This window comes from Meles meles, chromosome 11 (genome assembly GCF_922984935.1).
Source record: "Meles meles chromosome 11, mMelMel3.1 paternal haplotype, whole genome shotgun sequence".
Classification (NCBI taxonomy): Eukaryota; Metazoa; Chordata; class Mammalia; order Carnivora; family Mustelidae; genus Meles; species Meles meles.
Genome location: NC_060076.1, coordinates 11698192 through 11723047, shown reverse-complemented (window position 1 = coordinate 11723047; position 24856 = coordinate 11698192). Strand labels below are relative to the sequence as shown.

The following is a 24856-nucleotide window of genomic DNA, read 5'->3' as shown; positions in this document are numbered from 1 at the left end:
CAGCCAGGGATGTATACAGTATAATTTGAATCTAATCTAATCATGAGGAAATAGCAGACAAACTCAAATTAAGAAATTTTAATAAAATAACTGCCTATTATTTCAGGGCAGTTGGGGGGGCTCACCTGGGGGACAATTGGGGGGGGCTCAGCTCTTTAAGTGTCTGTCTACCTTTGGCTCAGGTCATGATCCTAGATCCTAGAATCAAGCCCCACGTAAGGCTCCTGGCCCAGTGGGGAGCCTGCTTCTCCCTCTTCACCCGCTTATGCACTTTCTCTAATAAATAAATATAATCTTTAAAAAAAAAATAACTGCCTGTATTCTTCAAGAATACCAACATCAGACAAAGAAGGGCTGAAGAATGGTTCCAGATTAAGGAAGACTAAAAAGAGATGACAAATAAATAGAATAAATGATCTTGGACTGGAATATATTCTGGAAGAAAATAAATTCCATTAAAGACATTTTTGGAATAATTGACAAAATCGGAATGCAAACTAGATTTTAGTATGGCATGTAAGTTAAATTTTCTTAATTTGATGAACATACTGTTGTTAATTAGACAGTATCCTTGTTTTTAGGAAATATATTGAAGTATAAAGGGATAACGGGGCACTGAAATATGCAACCTGTTCTCAAATAGCTCAGAAAAGAGGATAAGGGCAAACTACGTAATAAATAAAATATTAAAAACTAGTGAATGTGGATAAAGCGTATACAGGATGGGAGGGGGGGTAGGGGAAGGGTGGTTGGGTTATGGACATTGGGGAAGGTATGTGCTATGGCTGAGTGCTGTGAAGTGTGTAAACCTGGCAATTCACAGACCTGTACCCCTGGGGCTAATAACACATTATATGTTTATAAAAAAATTTAAAAATTATAAAATTTTTTTTAGAAGTATACAGGAATTCTCTGCATTACTCTTGCAACTTCTGGGTAAATCTGAAATTATTTTAAAATTAAAAGTTGAAAGTGTGTTGGTTCTCAATTAAAACAGTGGAACTACAAAGCTGAGGGCTCATCTAGAATATGGATTAAAAATCAAACCCTTGGGACGCCTGGATGGCCCAGTCAGTTAAGCGGTTGCCTTCAGCTCAGGTCATGATCCCAGGGTCCTGGGATCAAGTCCTACATCAGGCTCCTTGCTCAGCGTGGAGCCTGCTTCTCTCTCTGCCTCTGCCTGTCACTCTGCCTGCTTATGCTCTCTCTCTCTCTGACAAATAAATAAATAAAATCTTAAAAAAAAAAATCAAACCCTTTTACAAGGGAGGCAATGAGGTCAAGGTTCATAACTAGTTAGCAGCAAAATTGTACTTGTACCAAGGACTTTAAAAAAAAAAAATGAGGTAAACTTTATACAGAATTAACCATTTTAGAAAATACAATTCACATGAATAACCATCAGGTCTATCTAGGAAACCTACAGCCATTACTCAGTCATTCCCCACAGCCTCTAACCCCCCAGCCTCTGACAACCACTAGCCTGTAGTCTGATTCTATAAATTTACTTTTGTGGATACTGTAAATACATGGAATCATAGAATATGGGACCTTTTTTCTGGCTTCTTTCACTTAACATAGTATTACTGAAGTTCACCTACATTGTAGCATATATCGATTTTAATTATTTTTTAATTTTTATGCTGACTTTATATAGAAATGAAAATATTTCATATGTTTCAATTCTTTCTGTGGCTGAATAATATTCTATTTGTGTTCAAAGCACATCTGGCCACCCGTTCATCAGCTGACACACGTGTGGACTGCTTCCACCTTTGGACCACTGTGACGAATGCTGCTGTGAACACTGGTGTACAAGTATTAGCTTGAATCTGTTTTCAGTTCTTTGGGATTTATACACAAGGAGTGGGACTGCTGGGTCATATGGTAACTCTGAGTATATGAGGAACTGTGAAATCATTTTCCACAGAGGCAGCACCCTTCTGCTTCCCAAGTTTCACCTACATGCTCACCACCACTCTTTCCACTTTTTAGATTACAGCAAACCTAGCTGATGTGAGGTGGTATCTCATTGTGATTTTGATTTACAGTTCCTTAAGGACTAATGACGCTGAGAATCTTTTCAAGTGCTTTTTGGCCATGTGTGTACCTTCTCTGGAGAAATGTCTATTCATGCTCTTGGTCCATTTTTTATATTGTGTTGTCTTTTTGTTGTTGCGGGGTAGAACAAAGGATATTTGATACCCAGTGTAGTGCTCCTTGGATCAGGTAAATAAGTATGAGGAAATCCAAAGGCAGTATTCTTAAATTACATATAAATGTAGATTTTTAAAATTATTTTTTCAACGTAACTTTGTATTATGGAAAATTTTCAACATACATAAAAGTAGAGATCACATGAACCCATAAGATAGCTGTTGCCAGTTCTTACCCACTTCTCCAGTTGGTTTTGGCTGGAGTATTTTGATGTAAATCCCACACAACACAGCACTTCACCCTTAAATAATTCATTATATATTTCTAACATGTAAGGACTTCATAAAAAATTATATACTGTTATCAATTTTTAAAAAGTAATATATATCCTTACTATCATCTAATATCCAGTCCACGTTGAATTTTTTCCCACTGTCTCAACAATTTCTTCTTATAGTTGCCTATAGTTGCCTTCTTTAGTAAGTATCCAAATAAAGTCCGTATTGTTTTTGTTAATATGCCTTTAGGCTTAAATAAATATATATCTACACTAGCTTCCCACTATCCTTCACCTTCCCATTTAAGTGAAAATACAGTTTTACTCTGAATTTTTTGAAGAAATAATTTTTCTAAACCATTCCCAACATTCTTGATTTGGCTAAGTTTGTGCTTATAGTATTTCTAAGTATATTCATTTAACCTCCTGTTTCATGTAAACTACAGGGTTGATTAGATTCAGAATGAGTTTTTGTTTTTTGAGGTTTTGTTAGTTTTTCTGCCAAGCTCACTAATTATTCCCTATATGACACAAGGAGACACTTAAGGCCTAGATGTCTCACTTTTAGTAATGTTAGTGGGTTTAGTAATGATCAGTGGGTTCAGGCCTCATGCATCTATAGTAAATTTTCCCAGCAACCTTCCATCTAGTGGTTTTTTTTTTAAAGATTTTATTCATTTATTTGACAGAGAGAGATCACAAGTAGGCAGAGAGGCAGGCAGAGAGAGAGAGGAGAAAGCAGACTCCCTGCCAAGCAGAGAGCCCGATGCGGGACTCGATCCCAGGACCCTGAGATCATGACCTGAGCCGAAGGCAGAGGTTTATTTAACCCACTGAGCCACCCAGGTGCCCTTACATCTAATGGTTTTAACGGCCACTAATAATTCTTATGTAGAGCCACTAATTCATTTGAGGTTGTAAATGTGTGATTTTTCTAATTTTAACACTTTTTTTCTAAATTTATTAGCTGGAATTTTGCTAAAGAGGAAGCTACACCCAACACCCTGAGAAACTGTCCTTGAAAACAGTTTGGAAAGGAAAGGCAGAAAAAACATGCCTGACTTTTATTCTACTCTTGCAATTTCTAGAATAATGTGTTGGCATTATTTAGCAACTGCCAAAGATAATCAATTAATTTTTCCTGTATCACCATTACAAAATCATGGATTTCTATATATTTCCATGTGTTTTTAAAACATAAAACATGTTTCTATATGTTTTAATCCATTATATTCATTATCCATTTTGATGTTCAAACTGTACCACTCATATACAGTGGAAGCCCTAATTCTGACAAGATGCCAATGATCTTTAATAGCTTTTTGGTTTTTAGCCGAAGAATTCCCAGGTTTAACTTGTACTTCCCTACCCTAGAACTGGAATATGGCATTTAACTAAAGACTAAAGAGTCCTGCTTCTTTTTAGTGGGCAATGGTATTTATTAAGGGTCACAATCTGGGTGCTACAGCTACTTATTGCTTCTAAGCCCTTTCAGTGGACAGATCTAGGGAATAGGCATTTTTAGAGAAGGAGAAGTAAATGAGTCTATACTTACACTGACAATTCAAATTTAAGATGAAAGTGTTTTTATATAAATTCTTTGATTTCATACTTTTTTAAAAAAGATTTATTTGAGAGAGCGAGCAGAGTGAGAGCAAGAGAGAGAGAACATGAACAGGGGTGGAGGACCAGAGTGAGGAGAAGCTGACGTAGGGCTCCATCTCTGGACACTGGGATTGTGATCTGAGCTGGCAAACTCCCAACTGAGCCACCCAGGTGCCCTGATTTTACACTTGTATCTTTTCCTTTATTATTTTTATTTTATTTTTTTAAAGATTTTATTTATTTATTTGACAGAGAGAGAGGGGGAAGCAGGCTCCCTGCTGAGCAGAGAGCCCAATGCGGGGCTTGATCCCAGGACCCTGGGATCATGACCTGAGCTGAAGGCAGAGGCTTAACCCACTGAGCCACCCAGGCGTCCCATATCTTTTCCTTTAAATGCTGAAAATTTTGGTTCCTGATGGCATTAACATAATTACTTACTTGCTTTATGCTACTGTGTGCCTGAATATACCTTAGGATTATACATCCCACTAAGAACATAAAAATCAAAAACACTGTGTTCCAAAGTCACCTGCAATAATTCACTCCAGATGAATATGCAACCAACTTAATGTATGTTTCAGCTTTTTTATTTTTAGGTATTGTTTTGTCTTACTCTTTTTAATTAAATTTTTAAAATTCATTTTCCCTACACATTGTTTTGTAATTACATAAAATATTTACATGAATCCCAAGTATAAAATACGGTACACTGAGCAAGGTCTAGTTCTGTCCTGCTTTCCCTTGGTTCCTTCTTCCTCTATATAAGTTTATTACTTCTAAATTTCTCCTACCATTGTTTCTTTTGGAAAATATAAAGAAAAGGAGACAATGGTTGTCTCTCTTTCCCTTTCTTAGATAAAAAATAATATATTAAGCACACTATTCTGCACTTTGCTGTTGTTTTTAAAGATTTTATGTATTTATCTGACAGAGAGACTGAGAGAGCACTAGCAGGGGTAGCAGCACAGGGAGAGGAGGAAACAGGCTCCCCGCTGAACAGGGAGCCTGATGCGGGGCTTGATCCCAGCATCTGGACCACCCAGGTGCGCCTGTTTTTTTTGGTTTGTTTTTTTTTTCCCGAAGTAAAGCTCTACACCCAACATGGAGCTTGAACTCATGACCCTAAGATCAAGAGTCCTATGCTCTACTAACTGAGCCAATCAGGCACCCCTTTTGCTTTTTTTTTTTTTTTTAACTTAATGTATATAGAGATCACATCCTAGCAAAACATATGCATTGTCCTCATTCCTTTCAACAGCTGCATAGTACTCCACTGGAAGGATATACCAGTTTATTAAACACATCTCTTCTTCATAGACATTCAGGTTGCTTCCAAATGTTTGCTATTACAAATAGTACTTTGTAACTATGCATTCTGGGGCACCTGGCTGGCTTAGTCACAAGACCACACAACTCTTCACCTCAGGGTTGTCAATCTGAGTCCCACGATGGGTATAAAGATTACTTAAATAAAAACTAAAAAAAAGGGCGCCTGGGTGGCTCAGTGGTTTAAGCCGCTGCTTTAGGCTCAGATCATGATCTCAGGGTCCTGGGATCGAGTCCCGCATCGGGCTCTCTGCTCAGCAGGGAGCCTGCTTCCCTCTCACTCTCTCTGCCTGCCTCTCTGCCTACTTGTATCTCTCTCTGTCAAATAAATAAATAAAATCTTAAAAAAAAAAAAAACTAAAAAAACTATGCATTCCATATTTTTTTGTTGTATCTTTGGCAAAGATTTGTAGAAATGGAACTGTCAGGCCAAAGAATAAGTGCATAGGTGATTTTGGTAGACACTGTGGAATACCTCTTTTTAACATGTGTACCACTTAGTACTCCCACCATTATTGGATGAAAGTACCTATTTTCCCACAGCCCTGACAACAAAATATAAGGTCAAACTTCTGAATTCTACCAATCTGATACATGAGAGGTGGTCAATATAATTTTCATGAATATTTCTCTTGCTATATATGAGAAACACTGAGTATATTTTGTATGTTTGAGGGCCATTTATATTACTTTTTCTCATCCATTTTCTGTTTATACCTTTTGCCAATTTTTCAATTGGGTGGCTGATATCTTTTTTGAGTTTTTAGAAGTACCTTACATATTAGTTATATTAGCCCTTTGTGATAGAATACAAACATTTTTCTAAGTTTGTCATTTTTTGACTTTGCTGACATTTTCTGTGATTCAATTAAAAAAATATTCAGTCAGGGTGCCTGAGTGGCTCAGTAGTTAAGTGTCTGCCTTTGGCTAAGGTCATGATCCCAGGGTCCTGGGATAGAGCCCCACATCGGGCTCCCTGCTTGGTGGGAAGCCTGTTTCTCCCTTTCCCACTCCCCCTACTTGTGTAGCTCTCTCGCTTCTCTCTCTCTGTCATATATATAAATAAAATCTTAGAAAAAATATTTAGTCATGTATCAGTCTTTTCTGTTACTGCTTCTGGATTTGGAGTAAAAAAATAGTGTTTCCTATACTAAGTTATAGAGGAATTCACTCTTGTATTCTTTATTAGTTGTATGATACATTTTTAAATAACAAATATTTATGGCCTACTTGGAATTTAAGTAGCTATGATGTATAAGAAATATATCCAATTTTATCTTTTTCCACATCTATTCAGTTGTCCCATGTCACTTACTGAAAGTTTCCTTCACACACACTCACACATAAAATTCTACCTGACTAAAGTTCTAAATCAGAAAGGTAAAACAATAAAGCTTCTAAAAGGTAACAGAAAAGTGTACTTCATTCATAACCGTGGTATAGGTTAAGATTTTTTAAATAGAATATAGATGGTAATAACTATGAAGGCATCATCCCCAGTGGTTCTTATTATTTTTTTGTTTGTAATTTCTGTTTTCCAGTTTTTAAAGACAATTTTTAAATTTCTTACATTAAAAAAACCTTCTACTTTTCCTTTACTTACTATCTGTATAATCTCTGGCCTCTCTAACTCAGTTCTTTAAAATATAAAAGTGGACCTGTGTCACTTCTTTTCAAGGCTGCTAAATATTAAATGAGAAATTTATTCTAAAATGTTAAAGCACTATCACATAGATTATGATCACAAAAACTGGTTTATCTTTAATTATGTCAAGATATGTAAAAATAAAGATGGGTTGAATCTGGATTCTTAGCTAACTCTAGAAATTATCCTCTTGCCCTGATAGCCAGTAAGAGAGACAAGATAGTGATCTATCTTACCTGGCCCCAGAAACTGACATCCTCGAGCCCTGACAGCAGCCCACAGGTTGGCAGACAATTGCTGGGGATTCTGGTGCTGTAATATTAGTTCTGTTACAGTTCTTTCTCCAAGTGACCGGGCTGCTCGCATCGCTCTGACACGACCTTCTTCCTCCACCAGTTGACAGTTTACAAGTGTCACCAGTTTCCTTTGCATTGGACGGCTCAGTGCACTCTGGTTCAAACTAGCTACACCTTTAAGAGAAAGGAAACAAAGTAAAGTTTTTTTCAATTAAGTAAGACAAGTTAATTTTTGTTATCCATACTTAATTATGAAGCCATATTTTGTAATGAGTCCTTCTACTGTTTTAACGACAAGTGTGTCCTGAATCTATCTATCTATCTATTACTATTCTGTGGTAATAGGAGTCTAATTTCCAGTTACTTCAAATTTTATTTAGGTATCCTGTTCTCTGAATTGTATGTGTCCCTCAAGAGAGTACTTTGGATTTATTTAGTCTGTTCTCCATCCAGTTAATTAACGAAAACTTTAATCAAAAGTATGATTAATAACAGCTCTAATTTTATTGTATACATGACATTTAGAAATACAAATTAATGGGAAGCTCTTAGATCATAATCCCTTTTCCTGAGGATATGCTCCAGCAATTCTCTCTTCTCTCCTACATCATTACTTCTTCCCTTTCTATCCGACTGCTCCCATCAGCATACAGTAAAAACAAGCATTCCTGAACTTCATAAAGCCATTCCTGAACTTCATAAAATCTATCTATGAAAGGCCCACAGCAAGTATCATCCTCAATGGGAAAAAGCTTGCAGCCTTCCCGTTGAGATCAGGACACGACAAGGATGCCCACTCTCACCACTCTTGTTCAACATAGTATTAGAAGTCCTAGCAACGGCAATCAGACAACAAAGAGAAATAAAAGGTATCCAAATTGGCAATGAAAAAGTCAAACTCTCTCTCTTCGCAGATGATGATTCTTTATATGGGGAACCCCAAAGACTCCATCCCCAAACTACTAGAACTCATACAGCAATTCAGTAACGTGGCAGGATACAAAGTCAATGTACAGAAATCAGTGGCTTTCTTACACACTAACAATGAAAATACAGAAAGGGAAATTAGAGAATCGATTCCATTTACTATAGCACCAAGAACCATAAGATACCTGGGAATAAACCTAACCAAAGAGGTAAAGGACCTGTACTCGAGGAACTACAGAACACTCATGAAAGAAATTGAAGAAGACATGAAAAGATGGAAGACCATTCCATGCTCTTGGATTGGAAGAATAAACATTGTTAAAATGTCTATACTGCCTAGAGCAATCTATACTTTTAATGCCATTCCGATCAAAATTCCACCAGTATTTTTCAAAGAGCTGGAGCAAATAATCCTAAAATTTGTATGGAATCAGAAGAGACTCTGAATTGCTAAGGAAATGTTGAAAAACAAAAACAAAACTGGCGGCATCACGTTACCTGATTTCAAGCTTTACTACAAAGCTGTGATCACCAAGACAGCGTGGTACTGGCATAAAAACAGACATATAGACCAGTGGAACAGAGCAGAGAGCCCAGATATGGACCCTCAACTCTACGGTCAAATAATCTTCGAATATTTCCAGTGGAAAAAAGACAGTCTCTTCAACAAATGGTGCTGGGAAAACTGGACAGCGATATGTAGAAGAATGAAACTCGACCATTCTCTTACACCGTACACAAAGATAAACTCGAAATGGATAAAAGACCTCAACGTGAGACAGGAATCCATCAGAATCCTAGAGGAGAACATAAGCAGTAACCTCTTCGATATCAGCCACAGCAACTTCTTTCAAGATATGTCTCCAAAGTATAAGGAAACAAAAGCAAAAATGAACTTTTGGGACTTCATCAAGATCAAAAGCTTCTGCACAGCAAAGGAAACAGTCAACAAAACAAAAAGGCAACCCACGGAATGGGAGAAGATATGTGCAAATGACAGTACAGACAAAAGGTTGATATCCAGGATCTATAAAGAACTCCTCAAACTCAACACACACAAAACAATAATCATATCAAAAAACGGGCAGAAGATGGGGCGCCTAGGTGGCTCAGTGGGTTAAACCGCTGCCTTCGGCTCAGGTCATGATCTCAGGGTCCTGAGATCGAGTCCCACATCAGGCTCTCTGCTCAGCGGGGAGCCTGCTTCCTCCTCTCTCTCTGCCTGCCTCTCTGTCTACTTGTGATCTCTCTCTCTCTGTCAAATAAATAAATAAATAAAATAAAAAATAAAAATTAAAAAAAAATGGGCAGAAGATATGAACAGACACTTCTCCAATGAAGACATACAAATGGCTATCAGACACATGAAAAAATGATCATCATCACTAGCCATCAGGGAGATTCAAATTAAAACCACATTGAGATATCACCTCACACCAGTTAGAATGGCCAAAATTAGCAAGACAGGAAACAACATGTGTTGGAAAGGATGTGGAGAAAGGGATGTGGAGAGGATGTGGAGAAACCCTCTTACACCGTTGGTGGGAATGCAAGTTGGTGCAGCCACTTTGGTGCAGCCACTTTGGAGAACAGTGTGGAGATTCCTCAAGAAATTAAAAATAGAGCTTCCCTTTGACCCTGCAATTGCACTGCTGGGTATTTACCCCAAAGATACAGATGTAGTGAAAAGAAGGGCCATCTGTACCCCAATGTTTATTGCAGCAATGGCCACAGTCGCCAACTGTGGAAAGAACCAAGATGCCCTTCAACGGACGAATGGATAAGGAAGATGTGGTCCATATACACGATGGAGTATTATGCCTCCATCAGAAAGGATGAATACCCAACTTTTGTAGCAACATGGACGGGACTGGAAGAGATTATGCTGAGTAAAATAAGTCAAGCAGAGAGAGTCAAGTATCATATGGTTTCACTTATTTGTGGAGCATAACAAATAACATGGAGGACATGGGGAGATGGAGAGGAGAAGGGAGTTGAGGGAAACTGGAAAGGGAGATGAACCATGAGAGACTATGGACTCTGAAAAACCACCTGAGGGTTTTGAAGGGGAGGGGGTGGGAGGTTGGGGAACCAGGTGGTGGGTAATAAGGAGGGCATGTATTGCATGGAGCACTGGGTGTGGTACAAAAACAATGAATACTGTTACACTGAAAAGAAATTTTAAAAAGTGAAAAAACAACAAAACAAAACAAAACAAAAAAACACGCATGCTGTTATTTCATCCATCTTAAAAATAAGTCAATCTTTTTATTCATCCATCTTTGCCTACTGACTCTGCCCCCTTTCTTTCTTCTCTTTTGTACCCAATTCTCTAGTACTGTCTATATTCACTATCTCCAAATTCCTTGCTTCACAATACTTAAAACCTACTCCAATCAAGTTGTTGCTACTATCACTTCCTCAAAACTGCCTGTTCATGACAATTACCACTACTCTGCTAAGCCAACTGTCACTTCTCAGTCCTTACCTTACTTCACCTTCAGCCCTCAACACAGATGATCCTCCTAATTCCTTTAAACACTTTCTTTACTTGGCTTCCAGAACACTCCATTCTCCTGTTTTTCTTCTTTCCTTTTATTCCAGGTCTTTTCTTCTGATTTAATCTTTTCTTCCTGACTTCTTAATGTTAAAGGGCCTCAGGACCCAGTTTTTGTTTTCTTCTTTATCTACATTCACCACATCATCTTAACCAACCTTATTAATTGCTGTAAATACTACCCGTATGTTAAGGACTCCCGAAGGTAGTTTCTATACCTCATTCCTTAACATATATCCATTGGTTACTCAATAGCATCCAAATGAAGATTTGACACCAAACATAACATGACTAAAACTGGTGATCTTCCCCTCTAAACTTGATCTATCTTCAGTATTCCTTGTCTAGGTTGATGGTAATCTCTTTTCCTAGGTGCTCAGACCCCAAAGCCCAGGAGTCATCTTTGATTCTGCTCTTTCTCTCAGGCCCCACACACAATAATTCAGGAAATCCTCTTGATTCTACCTTCAAAATATATCCACGCCATTCACTTCTAACTACCTCCACTGCTACTCTTGGCCCATTAGCCTATAAGCCAATACCCTGCTCCCTTTTACACTCACCCTCACCCTTTTACACTGCATTCTCAACAGAGCAGCTACAGAGAACCTAGGATTGTGTCACTCCTCTGCTTAAAACCCTAGAATGAATCCCCAATTACACTTGGAGTAAAAGTTCAAGTCTTTAAAATGGCTTGCAGGTCTACACATTATCTGATCTTACGACTTCCTTTCATCTATGTCCTACTGCTCTCCCCCTAATTCACCCTACTCCAGGCACACTCTCCTATTATTTCCTTTGAAGACACTAGGCATGCCTTGGGGACTTTACTACTGCCTCTCTGGAAAAGTCTTTTCTTTTTTTTTTTCTTTCAAGATTTATTTATTTGAGAGAGAAAGAGTACAAGGGAGAGAGAATCCTAAGCGGACACTATGCTGAGCACAGAGCCTGACATGGGGCTGCATCTCAGAACCCTGAGATCATGACCTGAACCAAAACCAAGAGCCGGACACTTAACTGACTGTGCCACTCAGGTGCCCTATCCTTACTGCCTCTCTGGAACACTCTTTTCCCAGGAACCTACATGGCTAACTATCTCACCTCATTCATCTCAAGTTTAGAAGCTAACTTCTTAAAACACCTTCTGTAAAACTTCAATCTGACCTTGTCCCCTCACCTGGACATTTCTGATCTCTCTAAATGTATTATTATACTTTCATAATAATTATCAATCATAATATACTAAATAATTTTTATTATGTTTACCATTTATTATACTTTTTCCCTTTTCTAAAATGTAAGTGCTATAATGGAAAACATTTTTTTTTTATGGCAAGCATTTTTATTCATATATGCCAAATACAAAAATATTGCCCAGCACTTAGTACATGCTTGTTAGGTATCTGTTCAATAAATGAATGATTGAATTAATGAGGTAGATAGGCTGTTTCTCAAGGAAATCACTATGTCCTCAGTATTCAACAGCACAAAGCACAGAGCAGGTATAAAATAAATACTTGACTGATTCATTTATGATGTGTGGGTCACTACATATGCAGTGATGAACAAAACAGAATTCTGTTTCTGTCACAACACTTAAAATAATTTATTGCACTTATATGCCTATTTCCCTCAACAGACTGTGGGCTCTGTGAAGGCAGGGACCATAACCACAGCAAGTGCTCAATAAAATTGAATGAATGATTGAATGAATACATGAAATTGTCTAAGTACGACTTATGGAAATTAATATTCTGCTACAGCACTATTACTTTAATGAATAGGAACGTAGAAATCTCAATATGTAGTGTCTGATGAATTCTTAAAATAGTAACAATATTGGTTATTTTCAGAAAATGATATAATGTTCTCCATCAGAAAGTTTTCCAAGAATTGTCCAAACTTTTTTAAAACTCAAAATTAGGGGCGCCTGGGTGGCTCAGTTGGTTAAGCATCTGCCTTCAGCTCAGCAGGGAGCCTGCTTCTCCTTTCCCCTCTGCCTGCTGCTCTGCCTACTTGTGCTCTCCCTCTGTCAAATAAATAAATAAATATCTTTAAAACAAAACAAAACTCATATTTAATAAGGTATCAACATTAAGTCTTTCAAAGTAAATGTATTACCAAATCCCGCTCACCAGCAAAAAGACTTTTTATGAACTTACCTTTACCTCCACTTAGTGGTTTCAAGTAGAGTGCCAAATCCTCAACACATTTCTTTGCAACCTCATAGTGTTTATTCTCACCTAGATTACTTAACTTTATTGACTGATGATCTGGTACCTAAAAACAAAGAAAAACTGAGGAAATACATTCATCCAGCTCACAGAACTATTATTTACATATTTGATAATAATCTTGGTGAATATAAAATTAAAATACAGAGACAATACATCAAAGTAGCTTAAGCAAAATTAAAGCCGAACACCTAGCCAAACTGCCTTTCAAGAACCAAGGTGACCGTACTTAATAGCAGGGACTCAGTGTATTAATAAATGGAAAAAGCAGGAGGTAGTTAATATTGTATTAATATTAATTTCTTGGGCACCTGGGTGGCTCAGCTGGTTAAGCAACTGCCTTCAGCTCATGATCCTGGAGTCCCAGGATTGAGTCAGGCATCAGGCTTCCTTCTCTCTCTGCCCTTCGCCCCTCTCATCGTCTCTCTCTCGCTCTCAAATCAATAAATATAATCCTTAAAAAATTTATTAAATTTCTTAAGCTTGATAACTATGCTATAATTTTGACAGATGTCAAAATTAGGGGAAATAGCAGAAAGTTATACAGGTTCTCTGTACACTATTCTTTGCAACTTTTAAAAAAGTATTTCAAAATAACTAGGAAAAAAGTACTTAGCACCCTCTCACTATATAATTTACTTATTACATTTATTGATAATGGTCTGTCCCCTTTTTGTAGAATAGAAGCAAGACAAGACACAGTATTTTTTTTTTTTTTTTTTAACTAGGCTCCATGCCCAGCATAGAGCTCAGTGTAGGGCTTGAATTCACGACTCTAAGATCAAGACCTGAGCTGAAATCAATAGTCAGATGCTCAACTGACTGAGCCACCCACGAGCCCCAAGACACAGTATTTCTTTTTTAAAGATTCTATTTATTTATTTATTTGACAGAGAGAGAGATCACAAGTAGGCAGAGAGGCAGGCAGAAAGTGAGGAAAGGAGGCAGGCTCCCTACTGAGTAGAAAGCCTGACGTGGGGCTCGATCCCAGGACCCTGGGATCATGACCCGAGCCAAAGGTAGAGGCTTTAACTCACTGAGCCATCCAGGAACCCTCAAGACACAGTATTCTTAATGTAAGGTCAAAACGTGGGCATCAACTCCAGCTCTGCCACTTCTATGAGTGATCTTAAGCAAATTACTTAAGTGTTCCAACTCACGGTTTTCCTCTATGAAATATGGAGATAAAAATCTCTATTCCCTTAAGTCAAGCAGAGAGAGTCAAGTATCATATGGTTTCACTTATTTGTGGAGCATAACAAATGACATGCAGGACATGGGGAGATGGAGAGGAGAAGGAAGTTGAGGGAAATTGGAAGGGGAGGCGAACCATAAGAGACTATGGACTCTGAAAAACAACCTGAGGGTTTTGAAGGGGCAGGGGTGGGAGGTTGGGGGAACCAGGTGGTGGGTAATAGGGAGGGCACGTATTGCATGGAGCACTGGGTGTTGTGCAAAAACAATGAATACTGTTACGCTGAAAAAAATAAATTAATTAATTTTAAAAAAATCTCTATTTCATATTGCCACTATGAAAATTCATTTTAATCCAACAAATACTGGTATTTACGGAGTACTTTAACATGTTCCAAACACAGTTTTGGGCATGAGGCATCTATCAGTAAGCAAAAACAGTTAAAATTGCTTGCCCTTCTAGAGCTTACATTCTCATGAAGTAAGGATGGAGCCAATAGATAAAAAAACATAATAAATAGGTAGTATGATAGAAACTGCTCAGTAAAAATTACACAGCAAGGAAAAGGGGGATTGGGAGAGAAGCTGCAATTTTAACAAGGGTGGTCAGGATAGGCTTCCTTGGGAATCATGACATTTGAATAAAGACTTGAAAAAGGGGAGATAACAAACATTCTAGGAAAAGATAACAGTCACTACAAAATCCCTCAGTAGGTACTTTTAACAATTTAACAATTGGCTAGGAAGCAATATAGTTTAAGCAGAAAGACTGAAGTCTGAGGTAGTAGTAGGTGGAGCTTTAAAGGTAACAGAAATCACACTGTATAGGCGTGTAGGCGATTAAGGACCAACTGAGAGGACATTTATAAATGATAAAACATAATACCTGACCTATATAGCAGGTGCTTAATAAATGGCAGATGGCTAGTATTATTACCAAGAGTCTATGGTATTTAGGGATCTAAGACGCCACTGTTTAGAAAACGCACTGTTATTTTATATGCCATTAAGAAAAACTGTTGCCAATTACGACATACTATTGATTATAGATGCATCTTGATTTCACAGTGTCTAACTGGATTATGAACATTGAAAAGAAATAGGTTTTAAAATAAAAACTTCAAATATCAAGATACTAAAAGAATGGAATATTTTTAATTCACTGAAATTTCCAAGAAGTGATTAATCAGAAAAGTCCCTACTTTCTTGCTTTAATCTATAGTGCATGATGTACAGAATCATTCTTCCTCACCTGTAAAATGGGGATAATAACTATCTGAAGAGCTAATGGAAAGAATTAATAATAATAGATGTTGAATACTTACTATCATACCTAACACAAAGCAAGCCCTTATTAAATGGAAATTATTATAAGTCTAGGGCCTTGGTCTGATTCAGTAAAAAGATTATAAACAAGAAATATTAATTTTATAACACATGAGCATAAAAACTGTGCAGATGAGGCGCCTGGGTGGCTCAGTGGGTTAAAGCCTCTGCCTTCGGCCCACGTCATGATCCCAGGGTCCTGGGATCGAGCCCCGCATCGGGCTCTCTGCTCAGCGGGGAGCCTGCTTCCTCCTCTCTCTCTGCCTGCTTCTCTGTGATCTCTGTCTGTCAAATAAATAAATAAAATCTTTAAAAAAAAAAAAAACTGTGCAGAATTTGTTACCGATATTCCAGAAATTGGTTTTCTATATATACATCCCTAAATAGACCTTATTTTCTCATTTGTAATATCATCCTAAAAGTCAAGTGAAGTTAAAAAAAAAAAAAAAAAAAAAGACTCTAAAACCTCCATTTGAGGGTCCTAGTTGGTTGGTATCTAGCCAAAGCTTTGATTATATTTCTTTTCATATCGCCTAATATGCTTCTTTAAAAATGTTCCTTACCCACCAAAATCACTTATAAACATAAATTTTGAACACTGCATGGAACACAAACACATAACTATAATGGAATTTATATGACATTATCTAAAGGAAATCTTTTGCAGAATATAATCATGGCATCAGGTACACTGAATATTTTTGCGGTCTCAAGTATCTCTAGACACACTTTGTACCCCCTTAATGAACAAAGTTCTCTAATTATTACATATACCAAATTAGTAAAATCTTGAAAGCTTACCTGGGCTCCAACTAACTGGAGAAGTGCGAAGTTGACAGGAAGCACATCAATGTCTGTGTTGATGGCAGTCTGGTCAAAAGGACAAGCTTTTCGGTGAAGTTTATTCAAGCAGGTCTTGCAAACAGTGTGTGAACAACCTAAACTTATGGGTTTGTGCACATTCTCATCAAATTCATTATAGCAGATTGGACAGGACAGAAATTCTGTCCATTGAGCTGCCTGCACAGGCATTGTGGAAGCTGGATGCTCGGGTTAGCAGTCTAGCAGATCATTATTTTGCTGTGTAGTGTTTTGTAAGCTGGAAAGAGACACAAGTAAGAATTAACAACATATTCATCATTCACCTTTTAAGAGTTAACTGCTTAAGTCAACCATCATAGCTTCAAAACCTAAAACATTCTGAATATTTTATGGTTTGGATGTCTTATTCTTTAAATCTATTTGCTGAATTTATTAAATTTCTGAAATTTTGTCCAGAAACAATATCTGAATAGTGTCCTTTTCAACTAAACATGTTTATATTCGTTGCTCAAGTAACAGTGGACTCTCAAAACTTTTATGAATTTTTCTTAACGACCACATCAAATAAGTAGATTAACTTTCCATGTTTCATTTTTAGGAATACAAATTACTTTGGACTGCTTGGGGTTTTCTGAATAGCTACCATCCCCAAACATATTAAGAAATGGTCTAAGAGTTATTGGACTTTGTAAACTATTGATCTAAAAAATAGAACTGTGAGTCAAGTGTCATAGTTAAGTCAAGCTACCTGCATGACCAAGTCAGACAACAATTATGTTCAACTTGGGAGCTTCATGAAAGAGGAAATCTCTGGTCAAGATTTGACTACGAGGCTAACAAAGGTACTGAAAATCAAATTATCTGAGATGATGATAGAGTAATTTGTCAGAAAAAAAAAAAGGAGCTAACCTTAAGATACAGAAATACAGTGCCAAAGTTGAAAAAAATTTGTCTTACAAATCTAGAATGTGGTTCCCTACAATACTTTTGACAAAACATATCTTTTAGTAAGACAGAGCTATAGATAAACAACTCCAAACTGTCAGGTTCAATGAACAAGATATGGAAGAATAAAGCAATATTCTCATCTAATGATTCTAATCAGAAAAAAAAGCAAAATATAAATTTTTATCTTTACATATGATTAAAAGGCACATGGAAAAAAATGATAGAATTCTTTTTCCTAAGATTAAAATGTTTATTCCATGATTTGTGATAAAGTAAAATATTTGGTATCAAAACTATATGCACTCTAATTTGAAATCTTTAGATACCTAACTTGGACACTCTACATTTCACAAACTTTTCATATTTTCCAATTCAAAACTTATATAAGTCGGACAAAGGCTCTCTGGTGAACAGAAATCTAGGTATTTAGGGCAATTAAACAGCCACTTTATTTCCTAAGAATGTTTACCAACCCAAATATCTTAGTTCCACAGAAATTAGATGTTTAAAACTATACACATACTCAAGACAGAAAAAGTATGTAACTGAATGATGATTCTCCAATATCTCCACATCCAAATGAAGAATTCTGTTAGCCTTTATTTTGCTTTTATGTTTAACAAAAACTAAGGTTTCAAAAAATATCTTGGTAAATGAATCACAGGGTTTGTTATATAAAAAGCACCCTGTACAAATTTCTCCTCAAACAGTTCTAATGTAAAGTTCTAATATCTTTACTTTTAAAACTAGCAAAATCTTGCAAGTTATACTTAATTTTATACCTTTTGCCTTATACCCTTACATTGCCACATCTATTAATGCCATCAATCTTAAACCTGATTAATCTGCTTCCAACTTTAGAGTTGAGCACTGAACAGGTGCTTAACTTCTTTAAACTATTTAACATTTGAAATGTTCAGTTTTCCAGGTTGTAGAATTACACAAGGAAAAGGCCTCTGAAGAAGGCATTTTATCTTGAATCTACTACTGAGAACCCTAATGTAGTTAATAACCTGAACTGATACAATATTTATCAAACAAGACACTGCATCTATTTTTTCATAATGGCCACCTCTTTGGAAATGCTAATTTTGTGGGTTATGGTATCACAGACACTGGGTAATAGGACACTAGTAGAAAACAACTTTCCTTATTTCATTTTCCAAAATCATCCTGAAATACTTTACATTAGTAAATGAGTAGGGGGTGGGAGAAGCCTTTTAAGTTTGAACTAAACATAGAAATGCTATCTTTCATATTTTCTTTCACTTGTTAGTTTTCAAGTATTTCAAATACTCCAGAATATAATTGATAGTTTTATGTTATAATATCGCACATGTGTTTCCAGGTCTACAAACACCAGATACTGTAATATAATTAATACTGAGAAGTTTGACTTCTAGCAGAAACTGAATTAATACCTTAAAAAAAAAAATTCTGCCAAAACTTGTCAGTAATTCTGCCAAATTCTCCTGCTATGTATCAGAGTCTAACTTTCTGACAGGAAAATATGTACTAAATTCTCCTTATATAAGTCATAAGGTAGAGTTGATTTTTTTTTAAAGATTTTATTTATTTATTTGTCAGAGAGAGAGAGACAGAAAGAGAAAGATCACAAGTAGGCAGAGAGGCAGGCAGAGGCAGGCTCCCTGCCGAGCAAGGAGCCCGATATGGGACTTGATCTCAGGACGCTGGGATCATGACCTGAGCCGAAGGCAGCCACTTAACCAACTGAGCCACTCAGGCGTCCCATGGAAGAGTTGATTTGAAGAAATGTTTTTTCTTCAGTACCATTATCAGTAAATTCTAGATTCCTCAATTAAGATAAAGAGAAGAAAAAATTTTATCTGAAACACAGAAGTAGCTTATATAGTCCACCGAAATTTTTAATTCATGATAGCAAAAGTGACTTTTGTTTCTTTTTTTTTTTTTTTGTCTTTCATTTCTTTAAAAAAGGCACTTCATAAACATTTACCTAGGAAGTATTTTTATAACCCCAAATGATAAATAGCTTATTGTCTTTATAATTTAACAATCATCTATATGAACCATAGCAAGCAAAGAATATATACTGATGTATAAGACTTCCAGATTTATACTAATAATTCCATAGTAACTTACTTGACTCTATGGAAGTCTAAATTGCTAATAACACTTAGAGTTAAGAGTCAAGTATCAAACTTGAAGATACTCCCAAAACATCTCAAAGTGAGATACAATGGATTAAAAAGCCAAAACTCAAAACAAACAAAAAGACTATTTAGGGAAACCATTCTAATTAAATTACTTGAATTAACTAAGTAACTTTCAGTACTTGTTAGTAAAATTGAAGAAGAATAGCAAGATAGAGTAGAGAAGAAACACTCCATTAGAGTGTGACCTTAAAAAGATTTTCCTGAAGTAATTTTCCAGGCTGTAAGTTCCCTGTTATGAATACTAACTTGTGAAATAGAAAGAGTAATTAATAGGCTTCTCTTATATGATGCAAATAATGCATTGCTTTATTAAGAGCAAACTGCATACCAGCTAAGTACTCTCAATTTTTGTTATTAGTCCACCATGACCCTTATGCAGCCAGTTCTGGACTATGCCACCTGATTTTAAAATGCCAGGATAAAGGTTACAATTCTTTTACTACTGTATAATAAGAAATACCTAGTATTTTACAATTCTCTTCATAAAAATGTTAACATTAGGGCTCAAGTCTGTTAAGACATTCATTGTTTTCATTTTAGTTCACCTACGTGAGGAATTTAAGCTACTGAAAAGTACGAGAAGTACTTCTCAATTCAGAAACCTTACAATAATTAGTTTGGACTTCAAAAATTATATTTAAAGCATCAGGTACATATGAACCTTAGCCTATAAAAGAGCAAACAAAACCAATGGAAATAATCCACAAACTCTAAAACTCAGCACTCAAACATACTAAAGGAACTGGAGGAAAAGGAATTGAAGTACAGTTTTAAAGACTGCTATTATAAGTGACTTCAGTATAAGTTAGCAAAGTATAAGACTCAGCTTTTTCTAAAATTCACACTGAGATTGAACTCAGTTTTTATTTTTATTTTTTAAAGATTTTATTTATTTATTTGTCAGTGAGAGAGAGACAGAGAGCAAAATCAGGGGGAGTGGCAGACAGAGGGAGAAGGAGAAGCAGGCTCCCCACAGAGTAGGGGGAGCCCAATGTGGGACTCGATCCCAGGATCCTGGGATCATGATCTGAGCCAAAGGCAGGCAGACATTAACTGACTGAGCCACCCGGGCATCCCATAAACTCAGATTTTTAATCAGTATAAGATTTAACTTCTCATGTCTTCTAGTATAACACTAATGCAATAATTTTCTATTTTAATTAGCATATCCAATAAAGCTTTGCTTTAATGATGACAAGACAGGAACAATACTTATTTTTGAGACAGAACTTACTCACCTCTGCCTATCACTAATGGCCACTTGAGAACTTTATCCTTCATATTAACAAAGTCATTAGCCTTTTGATTATTCTGATTGCAAGATGATACTCTGTCAGGAAATTTTTGGTTTTCAAGTGCTTACTTTTATTCAGGTAATTTATTTCTCAGAAGAGCAGTGTTGTTTTAAACAGTGCTATCTAGGGGCGCCTGGGTGGCTCAGTTGGTTAAGCAACTGCCTTCGTCTCAGGTCATGATCCCCAGGTCCTGGGATCGAGTCCCACATTGGGCTCCCCCACTCTGTGGGGAGACCACTTCTCCTTTTCCCTCTGTCTGCCACTCCCCCTGCTTGTGCTCTCATTCTCTCTCTGTCAAAAAAATAAATAAAATCTTTAAAAATAATAATAATAAAAATAAACAGTGCTGTCTAAACACAATGTGAGCTACAAGTAATTTAAAGTTTTCTAGTAGTCATATTAAAAAAGGGAAAACAGATGAAAATAACTTTAATAATATAATTCAACCCAATTTATCTAAAATATCATTTCGACATGTAATTAACATAAAAAATTATTAAGGTAGCTTCAATTATTATTTTTTGCACTAGGTCTCTGGAATCTGGTGTGTATTTTATTTTACATTTATACCACACCTCAACTCACACTAGCCACATTTCAAGTGCTCAATTGCCACATGTGGCTATTGGCTTGTATTGGACAGTGCTATTCCAGAGTACTTAAAATTATAAAGTAATAATCAAAAGTAATATTTATTAAGAATTTGAGGTGAAAGTCACAACTACACTTAAGAAGTTTTCACAAAACTAGAAAACCTGAGAAACATAAAGATGTAACTTAAGAGAGTTAACAGATTGGATGCAAAACATTACTTTTAATTTTCAGCTAGCTTTATTTTACCACATGCTTCCTTTTTCCATAACTAGAAAGTGAAACTTCAATGCAGTCCAAGCAAAACAGTAAGTGCTTATTATAATAAGGCTTGTTGTAAGTTTATTTAGCATTCTTAGATACTGCATACAGCTTCAAAAGTTCTATTTCCGAACACAAAATTTTGTGTTAAAAGAAAGCTTTCCCCACCAAAAGAATTTTTGTTAGCTTTTTCAGACTGAAAAATACAGCAAATTACAAAAGCAGAAAAGTGAATTAATGAAAACATATGAACAAAGGACATAAGTCTTATATGTCAGGTCAACACAACAGTAATAACAGATCAGGGATAACTCAGACGATCCACTAATGAACATGACTGCAATTCAATCTTCAAATAATAGGAGGCAATTTGAATTTTAACATCTGCTTTTTCTAAACAATATACACTTAACATTTCGTCCTTCTAGCAATTTTCCTAACTCTAAAATTTGGAAAACATGAATTTCCAAATTAACGAAAATAACATTTAAAAATTTGACAGGATTTAATGGCCTCTCTTCCTTCAAAAACTAATGGGGAAGTAAACAGCACAAGAAAAGAATGTTTTAACAGTGGTGTTTGCTTTTTAGATAGATAAAAGAAGGTAATAATAGCAATATCCATAAACTTTTCTTAATGTTTGAAGAAGCCTTAACTAAATTTGTGTATTTAACTAGAAAAAGGCTGCACAGCCTAACTAAAACATTTTGGTTTTTTTGCTTTTGGGTGAAATCACATCAGTATAGTGTAGCAACGTTTGCATTCTCAGGTTAATCAAAAGCTCCTATTAGAACTTAATAGTTTGACTAATACAAAAATGGAGAAAAGATAACTTAAGCACTTCAGCAGTTTGGGGGAAGAGTAGGAATTAAAAAGGGGCCCAGGTAAGGAAAGAGTAGGAACCTAGATGGTTATTTAAAATAAAACAGGCTGGGAATCACGAGATTAGATCTACTTTATGTCAGTGATTACTTGAGACTATTTCGGTGTCAAGGTTCTACCTGCCGGTATCTTAAACTCCTCTGTGATTAGAAGGATGGAAATGACAGCTACTCTCATGTTCTCCCTTCCTGAAAGCTAAGGGCAGAGAAAAGTAGAGCTGCTTCTGAGAAACAAAGATGCTTTCTACCATTCTTCTAAGATGGTGGAAGAGTCTCCTTAAGAGGCTTCCCCAAGAAGGAAAAATGAAAGAGGGAAAGAAAAAAGCCACAGCAGAATTCCCTGGCCGTGTTTCGTGCCATTGCTCCGTCACATTCACTGTGCAACCACTCTGGTCCGGCCATCTCCCTCCCAGGAGGTTAAGCCCTCCCAGGGCATTGTTTGGCCGCGGTCCCTATTTACCACTCAGATCGCCTCCACCATCCCTGCTCTGGGATGTCGCGAAGCCCCAGGACAGAACGCCGAAAAGCTAAGAGAGGGCTTGGTTTCGAGGACCTCCTCCAAAAGCCCTCTCGCCAGCTGGTGTAGAAAAGGGAGAGAGAACCCTGGCCTTTGCTTGGGTGGGTTCCTTAGGGGTCAGAGGCTTCTCCTCCGCCGGTGTCGAAGGGAGGTGGCCATTTGCGCCGGGCGCTCGGTATTGAAAAAGCCCTACCAGAGAGGGGCCTCCGCAGGCCCCGGACTCCGGGCCGGGTCCGAGTGTCAGGTGCGGCCCTCAGTTCCCAACCCTCGGGGCACCGGCGACGACATCACACAGGCCCGGGGCTGAGACTGGTCTCCCGCCCGACCGCCGAGGACTTAGGGACCCGAGCTAGGGCCCCAGCCGCATCGTGCCCGCCCCCGCCCTACCTGTGGGGGCCCGGGCGGGGTCGCTAAGGGCCGCTCCCGGGAGCCCCGCGACGGCGCGGCTCGGAGACGGAGGCGCCTCGTCTCGCCGGGGCAGAGCTCGGCGGCGGATTCACGACCTCAAACTCCATCGGGAGCTATAGGGACAGCCCCGTTGGCGGCGGCGGAGGCCGCGACGGGGCCTCCTCCTCCTCCCTCCGCCTCCGCCTCCGCCTCCTCCTCCTCTCCACGGAGGCGGTCCTGGAGGGATCCCGACCTAGCTCTCGCGAGAAGATATTGCCTCTTTCACGCGAGATCACGCAGGACTGGGAGTTAAAGAGGTGGAAGGAAAGAGTAGTAGCCCCCGCCACCTGGACTGCGCATCAGCTTCCCTCTGGTCGAGTCTAACCACCCCTGTCACGTGACTAGGGAGCCCCGGAGCACTGTGGGAGGTGCTGTTAGGAGGCCTAGACAAGCCGAAAGGGTTGATGGGAAACTCCCTGCACCTTCATCAGCGCTTTGAGCCAGCTTCCTAGATACTGATGTGAGACAGAGTCTGACTCCCCCTCGTGAAAAGCTAGTCTCCCTTGAGCATGATCTGATATAACTGTATTATATTCTATACACTCTCCGGTACTTGACCCGTTCCCTCAATCCCTCTACATATTTGCCAAACAATCTCCCTATTAAAAAAAAAAGAAGAAAGAAAGAAAAGCATTTGCTTGGCAGGCACTAACACAGATCTTTCTTTTTTTTTTTTTTTAAAGATTTTATTTATTTATTTGACAGAGAGATCACAAGTAGGCAGAGAGGCAGGCAGAGAGAGAGGAGGAAGCAGGCTCCCTGCGGAGCAGAGAGCCCGATGCGGGGCTTGATCCAAGGACCCTGACAGATCTCTTTCTTAAAAAGAAAACTTAACTCTTCAGAAGCTGACAAGGATAAAAATTCAATTAATATCTCAATACTTGTTGAAGGATTTTTCACAGCAAACTGTAAATCCTAAATTATATATTTTTTAAGATGAAGCAAAGAAATAAGGGAATTAGCATTTATAAAGTGCTTACCATGTGTTAGATCCTGTGTTAGGTAATAAAAATTTCATTTTTACCATTGATTTTAGTTTTATTTATTCACTCATTAAAATAATCCTAAAAGGCAGATGCTACATATTCTGTTACTGAGAAACTGAAAAACACAGACTAAGAAAAATGGCCATGAGTTGTAATTAAACTCAAGGCACTTTCCTATGTGAAACCAGATGTCCAACAAAGGCATGTATGAAAGTAAATTCACTATGAATTGAAAGACATATGAACAAGTAGTTTATAAACTGTAAAGATATATGTATATATTCATATATATTCAAATATACATATATGGACACACACACATTATTCTACTGGATAGTGTATATGACAGTCTGCTAAGATTTTTCAAAG

The 24856-nt window shown here is 37.4% G+C and overlaps 1 protein-coding gene across 4 annotated transcripts in view; it reads right to left on the bottom strand.

Moving 5' to 3' along the window:
• Window positions 1–23774, bottom strand: part of RC3H2 (ring finger and CCCH-type domains 2) — a 56328-nt gene extending 32554 nt beyond the window's left edge. For all 4 annotated transcript variants that reach the window (XM_046022816.1, XM_046022817.1, XM_046022818.1 and 1 more), the window contains exons 1-4: window positions 23442–23774; window positions 16346–16643; window positions 12953–13070; window positions 7247–7480 (exon numbers count right to left, since the gene is read on the bottom strand). In XM_046022816.1, coding sequence (XP_045878772.1) covers window positions 7247–7480; window positions 12953–13070; window positions 16346–16576 — 583 coding nt within the window. In that variant the 5' untranslated portion in view covers window positions 16577–16643; window positions 23442–23774. The remainder of the gene's footprint in view (window positions 1–7246; window positions 7481–12952; window positions 13071–16345; window positions 16644–23441) is intronic.
• Between the last annotated feature and the right edge of the window lie 1082 nt (window positions 23775–24856).